We start from the raw sequence: 19,263 nt of genomic DNA, 5'->3' as shown, positions 1-19,263 counted from the left end.
CGCCTGGGGTCCCAGAGGGAGGGTGGAGCCCCATACAGGAGATGTTGGTCGTCCCTGGGCCCTTGTCTCCACTCCCCACCTCAAAACCCACAAAGAGGCTGAGGCTGGTCCTGCTGAGGCCGGGGCGGGTAGTGATGGGGTATGGGGCCTGTGGGAGGGGCCCTGGGCTGAGCATCAACCTCCTCCCGACAGGTGAACGTGGGAGAAGGCAGTCACCCCGAGCGGGTGAAGGTGTATGGCCCAGGCGTGGAGAAGACGGGCCTCAAGGCCAACGAGCCTACTTATTTCACCGTGGACTGCAGCGAGGCTGGGCAAGGTGTGCCTGGCTGTGGTCAGGGGAGTGGGCGGGGCCTGGGTAGGTGGGGCTTGCACTCTGGCCAGATCCTGCTTCTAGCTAAGTGGGGGCGGCCGTTGAGAACCCACTCATGGCCCTGTGCCTGCCTCCCCTCAGGTGACGTGAGTATCGGCATCAAGTGTGCTCCCGGAGTGGTGGGCCCTGCAGAAGCTGACATCGACTTTGACATCATCAAGAACGACAATGACACCTTCACAGTCAAGTACACCCCCCCAGGGGCCGGCCGCTACACCATTATGGTGCTGTTTGCCAACCAGGTACCCTACCCTTGGCTTCTGGCCGTCACTGGTGGCCTGCAGCCTCCAAGCCTAAGCCGCAGCTTCATATCCTGTCCTTTGGGGACAGTTGCGCAGCCATCGACAGAGCACTTTCTGTGTGTGGGTGGTGGGCCTCAGAAGGAACAAAGGAGCTGTTTCAGAAGCCACCTTTGCCTACCCTGACCAGATCTTTTTTTTCCACCCAGGAGATCCCTGCCAGCCCCTTCCACATTAAGGTGGACCCATCCCACGATGCCAGCAAAGTCAAAGCTGAGGGCCCTGGGCTGAACCGCACGGGTAGGCGTTTGGGCGGGGGCTGGGCTGGGCCGGGCCGGGATCGATGCTAGGTGTCCACCAGGCCCTCACCGCTGTCTTGGGGTGGGCTCCCCAGGTGTGGAAGTCGGGAAGCCCACTCACTTCACGGTGCTGACCAAGGGAGCCGGCAAGGCCAAGCTGGACGTGCACTTTGCCGGGGCTGCCAAGGGTGAGGCCGTTCGGGACTTTGAAATCATCGACAACCATGACTACTCCTACACCGTCAAGTACACCGCCGTCCAGCAGGTGTGTCCCGCTTCCTCCCCACCCCACCCATCCTGGTTGACGAGGGTCCTGCATCTCCTTCCGCCGGTCTCCTAGGACCACTTCTGGGTCGTCTTGGCCCTTTCCTGGCACCTAGCCTCTCTGGCTGTGCCACTCTGAGCCCGAGGTCCACATCGGCCAAGGGCATGTTGCCAGGCCGTGTCTAAGCCACCCAGTTCTAACCTCTTCTTGTACCCGATAGGGCAACATGGCAGTGACGGTGACCTACGGTGGGGACCCTGTCCCCAAGAGCCCCTTTGTGGTGAATGTGGCACCCCCACTGGACCTCAGCAAAGTCAAAGTTCAAGGCCTGAACAGCAGTAAGTGGGGCAGGAGCCGCCCTGGAAGGGAGAAGTGCTGTGGGGTGGGCCGGAGTCTCTGCTCACTGTGCCCCTTGACCTCTCTGCAGAGGTGGCTGTGGGGCAAGAACAGGCCTTCTCTGTGAACACACGTGGGGCTGGTGGTCAAGGGCAGCTGGATGTGCGGATGACTTCACCCTCCCGTCGCCCCATCCCTTGCAAGCTGGAGCCTGGGGGCGGAGCTGAAACCCAGGCCGTGCGCTACATGCCCCCTGAGGAGGGACCCTACAAGGTGGACATCACCTACGACGGTCACCCAGTGCCCGGTAGCCCCTTTGCTGTGGAGGGTGTCCTGCCCCCTGATCCCTCCAAGGTAAGTAAGGAGATAGGAGTTGAAGGGAGCTGGGATTTGAGGGTTTATAGGGAAAATGAATAAGTCACGGAGGCAAGAGGGCCCGTGTACCTGGAATGACTACAGCCCTGGGTCCAAGGCCACGGTGATCCCTCCATCTCAGGACCTGCCTTTGAAACAGCCTAGTTATGAAGAGTGTGGCCTTTGATCACACCGGGCTTGGGCTCCAGCTTCACTAACCGAGACAAACTATTTAATCTGTCAGCCTCCATTCCCTCATCTAGAATTGTTGTAAGGACTCAGCCTGTCATAGCTGCTACAGTTAAAGGTGCTTAGCTGGGTGGGGAGCCACGAAGACCAGGCACGGGAGAGGCCGGATGTAAGGAGACTATATACCTGCTCCTCTCCCTAGGTTTGTGCTTATGGGCCTGGTCTCAAGGGCGGCCTGGTAGGCACCCCGGCACCGTTCTCCATTGACACCAAGGGGGCTGGCACGGGCGGCCTGGGGCTGACTGTGGAGGGCCCCTGTGAGGCCAAGATTGAGTGCCAGGACAACGGTGATGGCTCATGTGCTGTCAGCTACCTGCCCACGGAGCCCGGCGAGTACACCATCAACATCTTGTTTGCCGAAGCCCACATCCCTGGCTCACCCTTCAAGGCCACCATCCGGCCCGTGTTCGACCCGAGCAAGGTGCGGGCCAGTGGGCCGGGCCTGGAGCGTGGCAAGGCTGGCGAGGCGGCCACCTTCACAGTGGACTGCTCGGAGGCTGGCGAGGCTGAGCTGACCATCGAGATCCTGTCGGACGCCGGTGTCAAGGCCGAGGTGCTGATCCACAACAATGCCGACGGCACCTACCACATCACCTACAGCCCCGCCTTTCCTGGCACCTACACAATTACCATCAAGTATGGCGGGCACCCTGTCCCCAAATTCCCTACCCGCGTCCACGTGCAGCCTGCTGTCGACACCAGTGGAGTCAAGGTCTCAGGGCCCGGGGTGGAGCCTCACGGTGAGTGAGAGAGGCGGAGCTGGTCAGGGAGCCCTGGACATCAGTGGGAGGGAGCAGGGCTGAGGGCTCAGGGAGGGCCAAGGCAGAGGTAAAAGGAGGGCCCTTAAGACTCAGGTACCCCAGAGAAGGAGCCAAGGGCCAGAGGCTGGGCATGGAGCTTTGCCTCTGCTCATGTGGCAAAACTGTCTGCCTATGTGCGTCTTTCCGGGGAGATCCCAGCTTTCAGATCAGGTGCCTGATCTGAGAAAGCTAAGGACCCCAGTGTAGAGAATAGAGTGGGAAAGCTTTGGGTAGAAGGTCAGGAGATAGTTCAGCCCAGTTCAGTGAGTGTGAGTGGCCACCTGTTGGAGGCCAGCCCCTGGCGAGGCATGACAGTGGAAGGTCAAGGGAGACAGAAGACCCAGACCCACCCTTGAAGGGCCCACAGCCTGGTGGGGTGCCTGACATGAACAGAGTATCACACGGTGGTGATGGGAGCGAAGCAGGGGCCTGGAGCACACGGGGGCGGGGGGGGGGGGCAGAGGGTGGCTGGGCTTAGGCTGGGAAGTAGCAGATAAGAGCAAGAGCCTGAAAGCTGGGGAGGGTGGAGGCATGAGCGACTATGTGAGGCTGCCCTTGACTCACACGGAGTACTCCTTTCCTGGGACCCAGGTGTCCTGCGTGAGGTGACCACTGAGTTCACTGTGGATGCAAGATCCCTAACAGCCACAGGTGGGAACCACGTGACAGCTCGTGTGCTCAACCCCTCGGGTGCTAAGACGGACACCTATGTGACAGACAACGGGGACGGCACCTACCGAGTGCAGTACACAGCCTATGAAGAGGGTGAGGACCTGGGCCGAGCAGGGACGGTGGGGAACCGATGACTCTCAGTGCGGATGGGGTGCTAGGGGCTGTGCACACCCTGATCGCCCTGTGTGGCTGGCTTCCAGGCGTGCATCTGGTGGAGGTCCTGTATGATGACGTAGCTGTGCCCAAGAGCCCCTTCCGAGTGGGCGTGACCGAGGGCTGTGACCCCACCCGCGTGAGGGCCTTTGGGCCTGGCCTGGAGAGCGGCTTGGTCAACAAGGCCAACCATTTCACTGTGGAGACCAGGTATCCTCCCCCTTTCCTAATCTGGACACCGATGCTGTAGCCACCCTGATCCCAGCTACTCACCCTTCTCCCTTGTCCTTCCGGTGTGCGCCTCATCCCACCCCTTCTCCAGGGTGACCCAGGAGCCTACCTCCCCTGGTGTTTCAAGATCAGCCCCTTTGTCCCTCCTCAGCTGGGCACCTGGCAGCCTGCCTTCTGTCCTCCACCCACCCCCTTCAGCGGCTCTTCCCTCTCCCTACTCACCGTTCCTAGCAGAGCTGAGAAGGGTGTTGCCTTGCAGGGGAGCTGGCACCGGAGGCCTCGGCCTAGCCATCGAGGGCCCCTCAGAAGCCAAGATGTCCTGCAAGGACAACAAAGATGGTAGCTGTACCGTGGAGTACATCCCTTTCACCGCTGGAGACTACGACGTCAACATCACCTTTGGGGGGCGGCCCATCCCAGGTGTGCAGAGAGAGTGGGTGGCGGGGGAGGGTTGTGCAGGGAAGGCATCAGTGACAACGTGTGGCTGCTGAGGCTGTGGCCAAGAGGCAGGGCAGTGATCGTTGCTGATGGGACAACCCTTCGGTTCATTCCCACAGGCCCAGGGCTGGCGTCCCGGCCCTTTGCCTGGAGCGCCAGACCTCACGGGTTCAGTCACTCAGGCACAGTCCAGGCCACTCTCGCCGGCAGAGGAGAGCCTCTCTCTCGTGCCTTCTCGCGCTGTCTGCAAAGAACAGGACTGAGCTGCTTGGGCAGGTCGTGTCTCCTGTTATTGCAGAGCTTAGGCATGCTGAAATTGGACTTTTTTTTTCCACCGTAACTTTTCTAACTTCATGGTCAAAAGTGCATTTTATTTTTAAAATAATCCATTTTTAGCATTTTATTAATTTAAGAAGGTCTTCTTCCAGGCCTGTGGCCCAGCACATAATAAGGTTTGCCCCACCTTAGTCTGCAGCCAAGTTTATTTGTCCCCGTTTATGAGCAAGTTCCTAAGCATTTGTACATGTTGGTCTGGCCTCTCTGAGGGTATTTCAGAGGCAGGGAAGGCAGGGAAGACCTCTCCCCTGCCTCCTTGGTGTCAGAGACCTTTCTAGGCAGGTGGGTAGGGGCTGATGTCCTTCTCCTTGCAGGGAGCCCGTTCCGGGTGCCGGTGAAGGATGTGGTGGACCCTGGGAAGGTGAAGTGCTCAGGGCCGGGGCTGGGGGCCGGTGTCAGGGCCCGGGTACCCCAGACCTTCACGGTGGACTGCAGCCAAGCCGGCCGGGCCCCACTGCAAGTGGCCGTGCTGGGCCCCACAGGTACCGAATGTCTGGGGCAGGGTGGAAGGAGGCGGGGCGGGGCACCAGGAGGCTTTGCTGACCCTCCCCCCTTGCTCAGGTGTAGCCGAGCCTGTAGAGGTGCGTGACAAGGGAGATGGCACCCACACTGTCCACTACACCCCAGCCACCGATGGGCCTTACACGGTAGCCGTCAAGTATGCCGACCAGGAGGTACCACGCAGGTGAGAAGCACTCTTGGGCTCCCATGCTGTGGCTGAGCGCTCCCACTGGGGCCACACCTGCCGGCCACTGGCAGGGCCCTGGGGGTGCCCTCCCCCCACCGTTTTGGCCTCATTCGGTCTCCGGCTCAGCCACCCCCGCTGCTCTTCCTTGGGGCTCCCTGCCTGTCACCACACAGGCAGCACAGCCCCAGGGGCTCTCCTTGGGCCGGGCTTTCCCACCACGTAGCTACAAAATGAGTGCCTTGGGAGAAGGCGGCCTCCTGCACCCTCTTCTTTAAACTGACCACAGCATCTTCACTGGGAATGCAGGAATTCTTAGGGTCTGTCATGGGTACCCTCGGGTAATCCTCCCACAAAACTCAGGATGTGGTCTGCCCCCTCCTCCCCGCCCCAGAGTCCTCCCCCCAGACCCCTGGCCAACTGTCCATCCTTTCTGTCCCTCAAGCCCTTTCAAGATCAAGGTGCTTCCTGCCCATGATGCCAGCAAGGTGCGGGCCAGCGGCCCCGGCCTCAACGCCTCTGGCATCCCTGCCAGCCTGCCCGTGGAGTTCACCATCGATGCCCGGGATGCTGGTGAGGGTTTGCTCACTGTCCAGATCCTGGTGAGTCCATGTGTAGTACGCTTCCCCGGTCAGGGTTTGGGTACAGGCAGGCCCTGACCTCTGCTTCTCCCCCAGGACCCGGAGGGAAAGCCCAAGAAAGCCAACATCCGAGACAACGGGGATGGCACGTACACTGTGTCCTACCTGCCAGACATGAGTGGCCGGTACACCATCACCATCAAGTATGGCGGCGACGAGATCCCCTACTCGCCCTTCCGCATCCACGCCCTGCCCACTGGGGATGCCAGCAAGTGTCTTGTCACAGGTAGGCACCCACCCCATGTCCTCTGCCCCTGCTCACCATCGAGCACCCCTCATTGCTCTTCCAGGTCCCTAGCCCAGTCCCCAGGGGACTGCTGGTCAGAGAGCCCACCTCTCCCACCTCCCCTGCCCCCACCCCCCCACCCCCTCTCACCAGCTACGTGGCCTCACACTCTTCTCTGTTTCCAGTGTCCATTGGAGGCCATGGCCTGGGTGAGTGCCCTTTTTCTTCTCTTCTCACTGTGGGCTGAGGTGGCAGGGGCAGCTGGGAATGGAGAGGGACTGAGCACAGCCCCCAGAGACCTTCAACCTGGCTTGGCTCTTCTGGGTGGCAGGTGCCTGCTTGGGACCCCGCATCCAGATCGGGGAGGAGACAGTGATCACGGTGGACGCCAAGGCGGCAGGCAAGGGGAAGGTGACATGCACGGTATCCACTCCGGATGGGGCGGAGCTCGACGTGGATGTGGTTGAGAACCACGATGGTACCTTTGACATCTACTATACAGCGCCCGAGCCGGGCAAGTACGTCATCACCATCCGCTTTGGAGGCGAGCACATCCCCAACAGCCCCTTCCACGTGCTGGTAAGTTCCAAGGCCCTGGACACTGGCTGGGGAGATGGGCCCTCTTAGCAGCGGCAAGGAATCACGAACCTGTCCGCACACCTGATAGATTCTGGGCCCAGAGTGTTCCAGAGTCAAGCCATTGATTTCCCACAGCCTCCCAACTTGGGAGTTGAGCACAGCCCGTTTTCTGGCCCCTCCAGTGGTTGGTCGGCTCTCTCTGGAGGAACTTGCCATGTTCTTCTCTGATCCTCAGGCCCACTGTCCCTATACATGCCCCCAAGGTGGCCCTGCGGGACGATGAAGCCCTCTAGAGGGCAAAGCACTCAAATTATTCATACTGCCTCACGGGCAGGCTGAGATTTCAGATCTCTGGGCCATTCTCTGAGTCCGCTCTCACTCACTCGAGCTGGCATGAACTGGCCTACCGGGTAACAAGCCATGCTCTCCCGTGCCTTGTCTCCCAGGCGTGTGACCCCATGCCCCACGTGGAGGAGCCTCCCGATGTGCTGCAGCCGCACCGGCCCGGCACCTACCCCACACACTGGGTACTGCCGCCTCCCACGCATCACCCTCCTCCTGCTCCTTCATTTCTTCCTTCTGATCCTCAGTGGCCAGGGTTGGGGCATGGTCTGGGGGCCATCTTGGGGAGCAGGCGGGAGTCAGGCTGGGCAGACACATCCCTGAGCTGAGCACGGCACCTCTTCTCTTGCAGCTGACACACCTCTCCTGCCACTCTGGTTTCACCATTAACCATCTTGTTCTTTCCTATCTCTGACTTCAATTGTGACTCAGGCCAAGCTCCCCAGGCCTTCCCCAGCCAATGACTGTTCCTCTCCCCTGCCCCAGGCCACAGAGGAGCCAGTGGTGCCTGTAGAGCCAATGGAGTCCATGCTTAGGCCCTTCAACCTGGTCATCCCCTTCACCATGCAGAAAGGGGAACTCACAGGTACTGTCCGGGGGCCCCAAGGCAGGAGAGCTCAGAGTGGGGACTTCTTCCAGGCCAGAGGGGGGAAGTGAGCTACCCAGGGTTACACAGCAAGTTGGGCAGGGCTGCAATTAAGACTTGAGCCTTGTGTGTCCCAGTTCGGGCTTCATCTCACTGCTCCAGGCTACCTCATGGTGCCTGGGACAGCAGGGAAAGGGTGGGCTGTGGTAGGATAAACAGGGTCCCCTACATAAATGTGTTCCCTGGCAGGGGAGGTACGGATGCCCTCTGGGAAAACAGCCCGGCCCAACATCACCGACAATAAGGATGGAACCATCACGGTGAGGTATGCACCCACCGAGAAAGGCCTGCACCAGATGGGGATCAAGTATGACGGCAACCACATCCCTGGTAAGTTGGGGCCAGGCTGAGAGGAACCCACAGTGACTTCATTCTTGCCTGCCTTCTTTTGACAAATATTCACTGTGCACCTGCTGTGTGCAGACACAGCACACACCCCCAGGCCCTGGGGAGGCTGGTGTCTCGGTGGGAGGCAGGCTTCCATCAGACAGACCCCCACAGCAGACAGGGAAGCCACAGGAAGGCACTTGGGACCGTGCTGGGCTCAAGCAGTTCCCGTCTTCACTACTGACCCAGTCCCCTTTCTCTGTTTCCTTCAGGAAGCCCCCTGCAGTTTTATGTGGATGCCATCAATAGCCGCCATGTGAGTGCTTATGGGCCAGGCCTGAGCCATGGCATGGTCAACAAGCCGGCCACCTTCACCATTGTCACCAAGGATGCTGGGGAAGGTGAGGGGAGCTGTAGGCAGAGGGCTGGAGTAGGAGGCCAGATGCAGGGATGAGGGCAGGACCTCTGATCTCAGCCCCACCTCCCCCTACAGGGGGCCTGTCCCTGGCTGTGGAGGGCCCATCCAAGGCAGAGATCACCTGCAAGGACAACAAGGATGGCACCTGCACCGTATCCTACTTACCCACAGCGCCTGGAGACTACAGCATCATCGTGCGCTTTGATGACAAGCACATCCCAGGAAGCCCCTTCACGGCCAAGATCACAGGTGAGGTGGAAGTAGGCACCCAGGCCTCCAGTATACGCCCCCAGCACACGATGGATGTGCAAGACCAGTGTGTTCAAGTAATCAAGGGTTGTTAGCGTAGGGGCCCCTCTGGGTGGAAGAGGGCATTTTTGTACAAATATCAGGAACATTCCATTCCCTGTAGCAGGTGAGAAATATCCACCCCTCAGGCTTTGAAATACATCATCTCAGTGTTTGGAGTAACTCTTAATGAAGTTAGGATACTGATAAACCTCCTTGATAGATTGGTAGGCCCAGAGAGGCTAAGCAACTTGATCAGAGCCACATAGCAAGTAAGGGATCCGTGCCGACCGGTCTAGTGTTTTGGTTCCATGAAACTGTGTGACTTGTGATTAAAATATACAGATTAGGGATTTATCCCATTTGGGCCGGAGGCATCCACAAGGCAGCTGGGGTAGGGGGCCCGTCTGGAAGCTTTGGCAGCTAACACGTGAATGAAGACCAGGCTCTCTTGGGCCTTCGGCCTCTCTGCCCCTTGGGTGGGCAGGTCTGTGGAGTCCAGCGGGGTCTGCCAGGAAGTCTCCTGAGCCCCATGAGAACACGCTACCTGGAGTCCTAACCGCCTGACATGTCAAACTCCCCCACCAGGCGATGACTCGATGAGGACATCACAGCTCAATGTGGGCACCTCCACGGATGTGTCACTGAAGATCACGGAGAGTGACCTGAGCCTGCTGACTGCCAGCATCCGCGCCCCCTCAGGCAACGAGGAGCCCTGCCTATTGAAGCGCCTGCCCAACAGGCACATTGGTGAGTGTGGGGCTGTGGGGAGGGGCCTCAGGAAGAGCAAGACCTGAAAGGAGCTGGGAAGGGGTGCTCTGCCAGGCCTTGGGCACCATGCCTGACCACCCCCCTTTCCACAGGCATCTCCTTCACCCCGAAGGAGGTTGGGGAGCACGTGGTAAGCGTGCGCAAAAGTGGCAAGCATGTCACCAACAGCCCCTTCAAGATCCTGGTGGGGCCATCTGAGATCGGAGATGCCAGCAAGGTGCGGGTCTGGGGCAAGGGCCTGTCCGAGGGACACACCTTCCAGGTGGCGGAGTTCATCGTGGACACTCGCAACGCAGGTGCTTCTCGCCCCAGAAACCCCTTGTTTTGGCTGGTGCTTCCAACAAGGACTTGAACTTTCCTGCCCAGCAGCCCTTAGTCATCGCCTCCTCCCTGGACTTCCCATTCTGGGGTCCATTTGAGGGAAAGCACATGTTCCAGGTCATTTCTCTTAAATGTTAAGAGAAAGTTCAGCTCTCTTAAGTTTCTGACTGTCCCTCACTCACTGGAACCCAAGAGGCCCACCTGGGGGAATTTTCCATACTGCCCATCCCGGACTGTCTGGTTCAGTGTCTGGCTTACCCCTCCTCCCACAGAGCCAGCTTTCATTGGTGGTTATACATGCTGGGTGCCTGGTCCAGACAGAGCCTGTAGTGGGGGGGCGGGAAGAGCAGGGTGGCAGGGCCTGAGGGACACGTGTCCTTTGCTTCCTGCCAGGTTACGGGGGCCTGGGGTTGAGTATTGAAGGCCCTAGCAAGGTGGACATCAACTGTGAGGACATGGAAGATGGCACATGCAAAGTCACCTACTGCCCCACTGAGCCTGGCACCTACATCATCAACATCAAATTTGCTGACAAGCACGTGCCTGGTAAGCTTTGGGCCACAGCTGGGCAGGGAAAGGCCGGGAGGCCGGTGTCTGAGCCATCCGCTCCCCCCGCCTCTCCCCCTCCAGGAAGCCCGTTCACTGTGAAGGTTACCGGTGAGGGTCGCATGAAGGAAAGCATCACGCGGCGGAGACAGGCACCTTCCATTGCCACCATTGGCAGCACCTGTGACCTCAATCTCAAGATCCCAGGTAGGAGCCAGGAACAGCCTGGCAGGGCTCGGGGGAGGGCAGCGGGCCCAGAGCCTACCCCACGGGGCCCCGTCCTTCCGGCACACTCACCTCCACTGCTCCGTGCCCCACAGGGAACTGGTTCCAGATGGTGTCTGCCCAGGAGCGCCTGACGCGCACCTTCACACGCAGCAGCCACACATACACCCGCACAGAACGCACGGAGATCAGCAAGACGCGCGGCGGAGAGACCAAGCGTGAGGTGCGGGTAGAGGAGTCCACCCAGGTTGGTGGAGACCCCTTCCCCGCGGTCTTCGGGGACTTCTTGGGCCGGGAGCGCCTGGGCTCCTTTGGCAGCATCACCCGGCAGCAGGAGGGTAAGCAGGGCCATGCTGGGCCAGGGTCCTCACAGGGAGGCTGGGCCTTCTGTCCCCTGGGACAGGATGGGGAGGGCACGGGCAACTGGCCAGGGTGTTTTGGGAAGGGGAGGGGTCTTACTGAGGGAGGGAGGGAAGGTCCAAGGCTGGGGGCAGCCCCAGCGTCAGCCTAACCATCCCACCTCCTGCAGGGGAGGCCAGTTCCCAGGACATGACTGCACAGGTGACCAGCCCATCGGGCAAGATGGAAGCCGCAGAGATTGTCGAGGGAGAAGACAGCGCGTACAGTGTGCGTTTTGTGCCCCAGGAAATGGGGCCCCATACAGTCACCGTCAAGTACCGCGGCCAGCATGTACCTGGCAGTCCCTTTCAGTTCACTGTGGGGCCGCTGGGTGAAGGTGGTGCCCACAAAGTGCGGGCTGGAGGCACAGGACTGGAGCGAGGTGTGGCCGGTGTGCCAGGTGAGGGGCAGGTGTCCAGGAGAGGGGGTGGGGGCAGGGCAGCTGGCAGGATGGGCAGTCGTGCTAAAGAACTGCCTCTGCCCTGCTTCCCTGTCCCCAGCTGAATTCAGCATTTGGACCCGAGAAGCTGGTGCTGGAGGCCTGTCTATTGCCGTGGAGGGTCCCAGCAAGGCGGAGATTTCATTTGAGGACCGAAAAGATGGCTCCTGTGGGGTCTCCTATGTTGTCCAGGAACCAGGTGGGTGTCCATGATGGAGGTGGGAGCTGGGCCTGCCTGACCTTCCAGACTGGGTTTCTGCTCGCTGACCAGAGCAGAGAGATGGGCTACAGAACTCCGGCTTCACCTGGGCCCCTGCTCTTTCTCTACCCCATCTTCCTCCACCCCACACCCCTGGGAGTGCGAGTCTGTCTCCAGACCTGAGCCCTGGCCCAAGGAGCCTGTCCTGATCAGCCTTCTCTTCCCAGGTGACTATGAGGTCTCCATCAAGTTCAATGATGAACACATACCAGATAGCCCTTTTGTGGTACCTGTGGCCTCCCTCTCAGATGATGCTCGCCGCCTCACTGTCACCAGCCTCCAGGTATCTGCCATGGGGTGGGGCCCCTCTGCCATCCTGAGAGATAGGCAGGAGGTGAAGGCAGGTCCATGTGTCCAGGGCTTAGCAGTGACCTTGGAAGAGACAGTCAGGCAGATGTCTCTCCCTCTTTCCCAGTATCCGTATAGCAGGGGGCGCCATGCCTCACCCCAGGATCATCTTCTCACACTCCCACCCCCATTGGCCTCCTTGTGCTTCTTCAAGTCCTCCCCAGTGACTCACCTCCTCCAGGGAGCCTCCCCAGGGCAGTCTAGGCCACACCCTTCCGCCTCTGGGCACTGACCTGCTTTATAGTGTTTGAATCTTATCTCTTTAGTCAGGACAGGATACATCATGTCATCCTCCACTGTGCCCAGCACAGCCAAGTGGGCCCACCTCCTAGCAGATGCCAAGGCCATAGGCCCAGCCCCTGCCTCCCCCTCCCCTCCCAAGGGAGCCTTGGTGAGAGCCTCCCTGAGCCGGGCCAGGCTGGGGTTGGGATCAGTGTCAGGCTGCAGACAGCAGTGCTCCAGACCCTCCCAGGATTCTGAGCACTGGCTGTGGCCTCTGCAGGAAACAGGGCTCAAGGTGAACCAGCCGGCGTCCTTTGCGGTGCAGCTGAATGGTGCTCGGGGTGTGATTGATGCAAGGGTGCACACGCCCTCGGGTGCGGTGGAGGAGTGCTACGTCTCTGAGCTGGACAGCGGTGAGCTGACCCTGGCCTTGCCCACCCATGCCAGGCCCTTCTGGGACGGGGAGGGGAAGAACAAAGGCTCACTCACCAACCCTCCGCCCCACAGACAAGCACACCATCCGCTTCATCCCCCACGAGAACGGCGTCCACTCTATTGATGTCAAGTTCAACGGTGCCCACATCCCTGGCAGTCCCTTCAAGATCCGCGTTGGGGAACAGAGCCAGGCTGGGGACCCAGGCTTGGTGTCAGCTTATGGTCCTGGACTTGAGGGAGGCACTACTGGTGAGTGCCTGGGGCTAGGGAGGAGGGTCCGATATTGGGGCACTCAGCTTCTGGTCCTGTACTGCCCTGTCCCAGAAGGCTGAGTCATTGCAGAGGTCTGTTCTCGGAGCCTAGGGCCCAACCTACCGCCTTGCTACCTCTGGTCCCTAGGCGTGTCATCAGAGTTCATTGTCAACACCCTGAATGCGGGCTCAGGGGCCTTGTCTGTCACCATCGATGGCCCCTCCAAGGTGCAGCTGGACTGTCGGGAGTGTCCTGAGGGCCATGTTGTCACTTACACTCCCATGGCTCCTGGCAACTACCTCATTGCCATCAAGTACGGTGGCCCCCAGCACATCGTGGGCAGCCCCTTCAAGGCCAAAGTCTCAGGTGAGTGGCCGGGGTGGGGGACATCCCTCCAGCCCAGCCTGCAGCTCAACCCAGCTTGGATGACTCCAGCAGCCATTCATATTCAGTCATAGTCTGACCTAAAATCCACGGACAGCTTACCAGGAATAAAGTGGGCCTGACCTTGCACGGCACACCATTCTGTGGAACCACGGAGAATCATTTTTGAAAATCAAGTCCTTCTTCTTTACTGTTGTCTGTCACGTGATTAATTTTTCCCTGCAGTGGCTCCCAAGCTTTAGCTTAACTTTCTTCATATGTTTCTGGTTTCCTAAAACACAAAGCTCAGTAAACATTTGGCAAGCTTTACTTTTGGAAGCAGTGTGAAGGATCAGTTGGATATATGTTCCTTTTTAAAGCAAGACTCTTAACCCTGGGACTTGAGTTCCCAGACCGTGCCAGGGCTGGAGCCATCAGAGGCCCAGGGTCTCAGGATGTGTGCACAGCCGGGCTCACTAGGAATTCTGGGTGCTGCAGCGGGGAAGGGATGTGGCCCACAGGGCTGTTGGTGCTGGCTGAGGGCCTGCTGCCTCAGGAAGGCAGGCCTCTGACCCAGCTTGTGTTTACCCCACGCTGTCCCTCAGGTCCCCGGCTGTCTGGAGGCCACAGCCTTCATGAAACATCCACAGTTCTGGTGGAGACCGTGACCAAATCCTCCTCAAGCCGTGGCTCCAGCTACAGCTCCATCCCCAAGTTCTCCTCGGATGCCAGCAAGGTGGTGACACGGGGCCCTGGGCTGTCCCAGGCCTTTGTGGGCCAGAAGAACTCCTTCACCGTGGACTGCAGCAAAGCAGGCATGCCAAGGGAGGAGAGGGTGGTTTCCTAGAGTGGGCAAGTGCACAAGAACATGGCAGGTGGGGGGCACCATGGGGCTGTGGGCCCCTGGTGTGAGCCAGCCCCTTCCGTCTCCCCCTCCAGGCACCAACATGATGATGGTGGGCGTGCATGGGCCCAAGACCCCCTGTGAGGAGGTGTACGTGAAGCACATGGGGAACCGGGTCTACAATGTCACCTACACCGTCAAGGAGAAAGGGGACTACATCCTCATTGTCAAGTGGGGCGACGAAAGTGTTCCCGGAAGCCCCTTCAAAGTCAACGTGCCCTGAATCCCTGAAGTGCCTCCCCCAGCCTCAGCCCCCACCTCCGGCCAATGCACTCACACACACACACACACACACACACACATACACAAACACACGTACCACACCTAGATGCACACGCACAGAATCAGATACCACAAACACCTGCCCTGGGGTGTGAAGTGAACGGCCTAGCCTCCCCACCCTGCCATGCCCCCAGGGGTTGGAGGGCTTTGTCTGTCTCAGGGCAGTGTTCCTCCCGTGAATGTGACACGAAGGTGGGCTGGGGGAGGGCTGAGGCCAGTGGGGAAGCATGTGTTTGGGGGTGTCTGCGTGTGTGAGAGAGGGCACCCTCAAACCGCACTGCCGGCCAGACCACCTTGCTGCTAAGGACTGTGTCTGGCCCCTCTGGTGGCCACGACCCCAGAGTGTTAAGGACTTGGAAAAGAAAGCACAATCGGAGGAGAAAACAGACCCAGAACCAGCAGCAGCGCTGGCACGTGGCCTGGCCCACAGCGATTTATATCTGCCCCAGCCAGGCTTCCTGGAGGACTGCTTTCTTTCTCCCTCTCTCTTTTTTTTTTTTTTTTTTACGGTTGCACAGCTCTGCCCCATGGGGGGCCTTTTTTACACACTGCGAGGCCCAGCTTTCTGGGGAGACTTTTGCACATGTCATGCGGCTCTGCTGGGAGTCGCGTAAGTGGAAAACTCCAAATAAAGTTTGGCCTGTCGCAGAGGCTTGGCTGTTCTTGTGCATGTGCTTTCTATGGGTGGCCACCATGTATTTGGTAAGGCCTGGGATCTTGGTGAAATACCTGAAAGAACCAAGGACTGGTTCTCAGACTCCTAGAGAGCTGGTGGGTGGGAGAGGGAGGTGAACACTGTGTTCTGGAAGACTGCCCTGTGACTACTGGCAGGCTTCCCTTTAGCCTGACCTCCGACTCTCAACAAATTAGGTCCTTAAAACAGCACAGACTCCAACAGGAATGTTCCTCACCCAGCAGGCAGGCAGAATTCCACGCAAACCCTGGAACGTTTAATCCAGCTAAGTCCAGGGTCAGATCTGGACCTGCTCTGGCCCCACCAGCAGTTCGGACCTTGCTCAGGACCCCAACCTAAACCAGCCCCTAACTAGTCACCCTAGCCTGATCTCTTTCCTTACCTTCCTGGCCCACAAACCTCTGAACTCATCTCCTAGGCCCACCACCTCTTCAGTTAGCTCCCCTGGCCTCTTAACTAGTCTCCCTGGTCCGCCAGCTTATCTGTTCTCCCCCACCTGCAAACCTCTGAACTAGTCTCCCTGGCCCTCGGGCCACTGACAAGTCTTGAGGGCCCTTGCCTCTTCCCTTAGCCTCCTCTCTGACCCACCAGCCTCTTCTCATAGCCTCCCCAGCCACCAGCTTCTTACCTGGTCTCCCAGGCCCACAGCCTCCTCCCTTAGCCTCCTTAGTTCACAAGCCTCCTCCCTTAGCCCCCCTGGCCCACCAGCCTCTTAGTCTCCCTAACTGCCAGCCCCCTCACAAGTACCTTATTTGTAACTAGCCTTCTTGGCCCATCAGCATAGTCACTATTCTCCCTGGCCTACCAGCATCTTCACTAGCCTCCCTGGCCTGCAAACCTCTGAACTAGTCTCCCTGACCCATCAGCCTCTTAACCAGTCTCCATGGCCCACTGGCCTCTTCACTAGTATCTGTCCTACCAGCTCTTAGACTAGACTTTTTGGCCCATCAGCATCTAAACTAGTCTCTCTATCCCACCAGCCTCTTCACTTACCCACCAGGCTCTTCTCTTGGCTTCCCTGGCTACCACCTCTGAACTAGCCTTCTGGGCTCGACAGCCCCTTCCCTTAGACTCTCTGCTCTGCCAGCCTCTAAACTTAACTTCCCTGATTCACTGGCCTCTTAACTGGCCCCCCAGGTCCACCAGATTCTTCACTTGTCTCCATGGCCAAGCAATCTGTTCATTTACCCTCCCTGGCCCACCAGCCCCTTAACTAGTCTCCCTGTTCCACCAGTGCTTAACTAGTTTCCCTGGCCCATTAGCCTTTTACTAGCTTCCCTGGCCTAAAAGTCACTTCACTTGGCCTCTCTGGTCACCAACCTCTGAACTAGTCTTCCTGGCCCTACAGCCTTGTCACTTAGCCTTCCTGGCCCACTAATCTCCCTGGCCCACTAGCCTCTTAACTAGTCTCACTGGCCTGCCAGCCCCTCCCCTTAGCCATCCCGGCCCACCCTGCACACTGCAGCCTGAGAGGCTCACATTATAGGAATCTGCCCCTCTCTGGCTTGAGGCCAGTCCACAGCTCCCTCCTGTTCCAGGGTAACATCTACTCTTCTACCAAGGCCTTGGTAGAAGATTCACACACCAGCTTCCCCAACCTGTTCACGCAAGAAGTCCTGAGTCAGTGTGCCCTCTCTCCACCATACCCTCCGCTTCGAACTCTCACAGCTTCTAGCTTCCTGGGCACCCACGAGGCAGTCTGGGCCAGTGCCTGGCAACACCCTTGCCTCTCCACTCTCCTCATCTTCCTGGCCCCCTCTCTGCCCCTCCTGGATTTGCCCCCCAGCTCCCAAACCATCTCAGGGGGACATCTATGCCTGTGTTATCACACTGATCTGTGACCTTGTGTCTACAGACCCTCTTCCCCACGAGCCTGGGCTCCCTGACCCTGGAAGGTCTAATACAGACAGGTGTGACAAATGAGTAACTCAGTAGCTAGAGCAGAGCAAAGAAGCATTTCACTCAATTGATCCCTCACCTCTAGACCTGTCCTGGACATTTCAGCACACAGTGGTGGCCCAGCTCTGAACTACCCTCCTCGCCGCTCTACTCGGTAGCCTATGTGCCTCCTTGCTCCTTTTCAAGTTTCTTCTTTCCTTTCCTCCTCCTTGCTCTGAATCCTGCCCCCTTAAGGCCCCTCCAGGGCCTCTTTATTTTTTTTAATTTCTTTCTTTCGAGAGAGCAAGTGAACGAGCATGCAGGAGGGGCAGAGAGAAAGGGGGAGAGAGAGAGAGAATCCTAAGCAGGCTCCGCACCACCAGTGCAGAGCCTGACATGGGGCTCTAACCCACGAACCGCTAGACCATGACTTGAGTGAGACACTTAACTGGCTGAGCCACCCAGGTGCCCCACCAGGGCCTCTCTTTATTGTATGTCTGACCTCCTCCCCGTGATATTTTTTTCACCCTCCCCTCCATCCTGCAGGGAGCTCCTTGAGAACAGAAATCATACTTTATCTTGCGTCCTCAGCCTCTTCAGGGCCACATGTGATAAACGCTGGTTGAATGATAAATGTACCCAGCTCCTCACTTCACCTGTTATAACCACTAAAGGCAGGATCCATTTTCTTAAGTACCCTGCCATCTGTGACCATTGTGGGCCAGTTCTGTGCCAGGCACTAAATCGGGTGGTTCTACACCCACCCTTCCTCATTCTCTGCCCTCCCTCCCCACTAACTCCAGATGTGAGCACTTTCCCAGATGGCCTGCTGGCCTCCTCAGCATCAGCTGCCTTCCACCTGTGTGTCTACAGACATCCAGCTGCTCTTCCCCAACCACAGTATGGCCCTGGGTGCTGAACATTTAAGGGCTCTATCTCACTTAATCCCAACAGCCCTATCAGGTGGGCATACTATTATCTGAAGAACTCAAGGCCTTGAAAATTTTGCTGATAAACCCAAAAATCATGCCTCTAAATAGTGGGGCCAAGATTCAAACCAGGTGTGCCCAAATCCCAAGCCAATCATACAAATAACCACTAGATGAGACCATCTGGAGGTTTCAAGCACTCTAAACTCACAAACCACATGCTGAACACCAGGATGCCTGTTTGTTAAAATGGAGGAGGAAAGCTGGACCTTTCTCTTTCAGTCTGTATTTCACAGAGCTTACTCTCTCAGGAATGTTACTGCCATCCACCCAGTTGCAATGGCCAGAAAGCCAGGGGTCACCTGGGTCTCTCACTCCCCAAATACATCCAATCTGAAAACCAGTTTTGCCCATTCTGTCTCTAAGTATCTCTTGACTCCATCTCCACATTCCCATTATCACAGCCTGAGTTCTGGCCACCATTATCTCTTACCACAGTGGTATCCTCCTGCAGTCTTGCCTCTGCACACAACACCGGGACAGCACTAGCTCTAGAACACCTGCCTCAGGACACCATTTTCCAGTGGCTTCAGGATAATTTGTCCTCAGGATAACTTCCAGATTCTTTAACTCTTCTTGAGGGCACTCGTGCTCTCTAGTCACTAAGCCTTTGCATATGCTGTTCCTCTTACCTAGAACACTCTCTTGTCCTTATTTCTATCCCCTGCATCCTTCTGGCGACCTTCTTTGAGCACCCTTCCCCCACCCCTCTGTGGGTTAGTTACACCTTCAGTGGATGCTTCCGTGTACTTCTCATATTTTAGCATTAACCAACCGCTTTGTAACTGCCTGTTCACTTGAAACCCTACCTCCCTAGTCAGTGTCACCATTAACTTGTTCAATCTTTTATCTAAGCAAATATGTACTGGTCGTTAACTGTGTGCCATAAAGACTTACGTGCACGGTTCAGGCTCGGACCTTACCCTCGAAAACAGAAACCACGTGTTTTCTTCTGAGGTCTCAGGGTCTAACAGCGTTAGGTTCAACAGGTTTACTGAACGAGCGATGGAACGCGCCTGCGTGAGTCCGTGGTGCCGCACGT

General features: G+C 58.0%; 1 protein-coding gene and 1 long non-coding RNA gene across 12 annotated transcripts in view; one reads left to right on the top strand and one right to left on the bottom strand.

Moving 5' to 3' along the window:
- Window positions 1-15,311, top strand: part of FLNC (filamin C) — a 27,547-nt gene extending 12,236 nt beyond the window's left edge. For 2 of the 6 annotated variants that reach the window (XM_086690632.1, XM_086690624.1), the window contains 34 exons: window positions 193-316; window positions 452-612; window positions 819-909; window positions 1,004-1,173; window positions 1,394-1,511; window positions 1,601-1,863; window positions 2,255-2,852; window positions 3,504-3,677; window positions 3,785-3,947; window positions 4,228-4,388; window positions 5,057-5,224; window positions 5,304-5,427; window positions 5,873-6,029; window positions 6,105-6,294; window positions 6,480-6,503; window positions 6,626-6,873; window positions 7,320-7,400; window positions 7,702-7,801; window positions 8,051-8,191; window positions 8,461-8,589; window positions 8,682-8,855; window positions 9,483-9,644; window positions 9,758-9,961; window positions 10,380-10,532; window positions 10,617-10,739; window positions 10,853-11,095; window positions 11,287-11,556; window positions 11,657-11,794; window positions 12,022-12,137; window positions 12,705-12,837; window positions 12,932-13,108; window positions 13,259-13,477; window positions 14,080-14,289; window positions 14,414-15,311. In XM_086690632.1, the coding sequence (XP_086546758.1) occupies window positions 193-316; window positions 452-612; window positions 819-909; window positions 1,004-1,173; window positions 1,394-1,511; window positions 1,601-1,863; window positions 2,255-2,852; window positions 3,504-3,677; window positions 3,785-3,947; window positions 4,228-4,388; window positions 5,057-5,224; window positions 5,304-5,427; window positions 5,873-6,029; window positions 6,105-6,294; window positions 6,480-6,503; window positions 6,626-6,873; window positions 7,320-7,400; window positions 7,702-7,801; window positions 8,051-8,191; window positions 8,461-8,589; window positions 8,682-8,855; window positions 9,483-9,644; window positions 9,758-9,961; window positions 10,380-10,532; window positions 10,617-10,739; window positions 10,853-11,095; window positions 11,287-11,556; window positions 11,657-11,794; window positions 12,022-12,137; window positions 12,705-12,837; window positions 12,932-13,108; window positions 13,259-13,477; window positions 14,080-14,289; window positions 14,414-14,601 (5,895 nt within the window). In that variant the 3' untranslated portion in view covers window positions 14,602-15,311. The remainder of the gene's footprint in view (window positions 1-192; window positions 317-451; window positions 613-818; window positions 910-1,003; window positions 1,174-1,393; window positions 1,512-1,600; window positions 1,864-2,254; window positions 2,853-3,503; window positions 3,678-3,784; window positions 3,948-4,227; window positions 4,389-5,056; window positions 5,225-5,303; window positions 5,428-5,872; window positions 6,030-6,104; window positions 6,295-6,479; window positions 6,504-6,625; window positions 6,874-7,319; window positions 7,401-7,701; window positions 7,802-8,050; window positions 8,192-8,460; window positions 8,590-8,681; window positions 8,856-9,482; window positions 9,645-9,757; window positions 9,962-10,379; window positions 10,533-10,616; window positions 10,740-10,852; window positions 11,096-11,286; window positions 11,557-11,656; window positions 11,795-12,021; window positions 12,138-12,704; window positions 12,838-12,931; window positions 13,109-13,258; window positions 13,478-14,079; window positions 14,290-14,413) is intronic. The other 4 variants (XM_086690638.1, XM_086690652.1, XM_086690644.1 and 1 more) reach the window with 3 other exon arrangements.
- Window positions 4,757-19,263, bottom strand: LOC147583070 (uncharacterized). 6 transcript variants are annotated; one of them, XR_015245063.1, is made up of 4 exons: window positions 19,119-19,263; window positions 12,375-13,766; window positions 6,445-12,226; window positions 4,757-5,095 (listed from the first exon to the last, which is right to left on the bottom strand). It is a non-coding gene; the product is annotated as an uncharacterized LOC147583070 (long non-coding RNA). The 6 variants fall into 6 exon arrangements; XR_015245066.1 differs by having other exon boundaries at window positions 6,445-12,421; window positions 13,576-13,766; XR_015245062.1 differs by having other exon boundaries at window positions 6,445-10,310; window positions 10,830-13,766; window positions 19,119-19,262.

Source organism: Puma concolor, chromosome A2, assembly GCF_028749965.1.
Source record: "Puma concolor isolate L17-30 chromosome A2, mPumCon1.1.hap2, whole genome shotgun sequence".
NCBI classification, from domain to species: Eukaryota; Metazoa; Chordata; class Mammalia; order Carnivora; family Felidae; genus Puma; species Puma concolor.
This window is presented reverse-complemented; position numbering and strand designations above follow the sequence as displayed.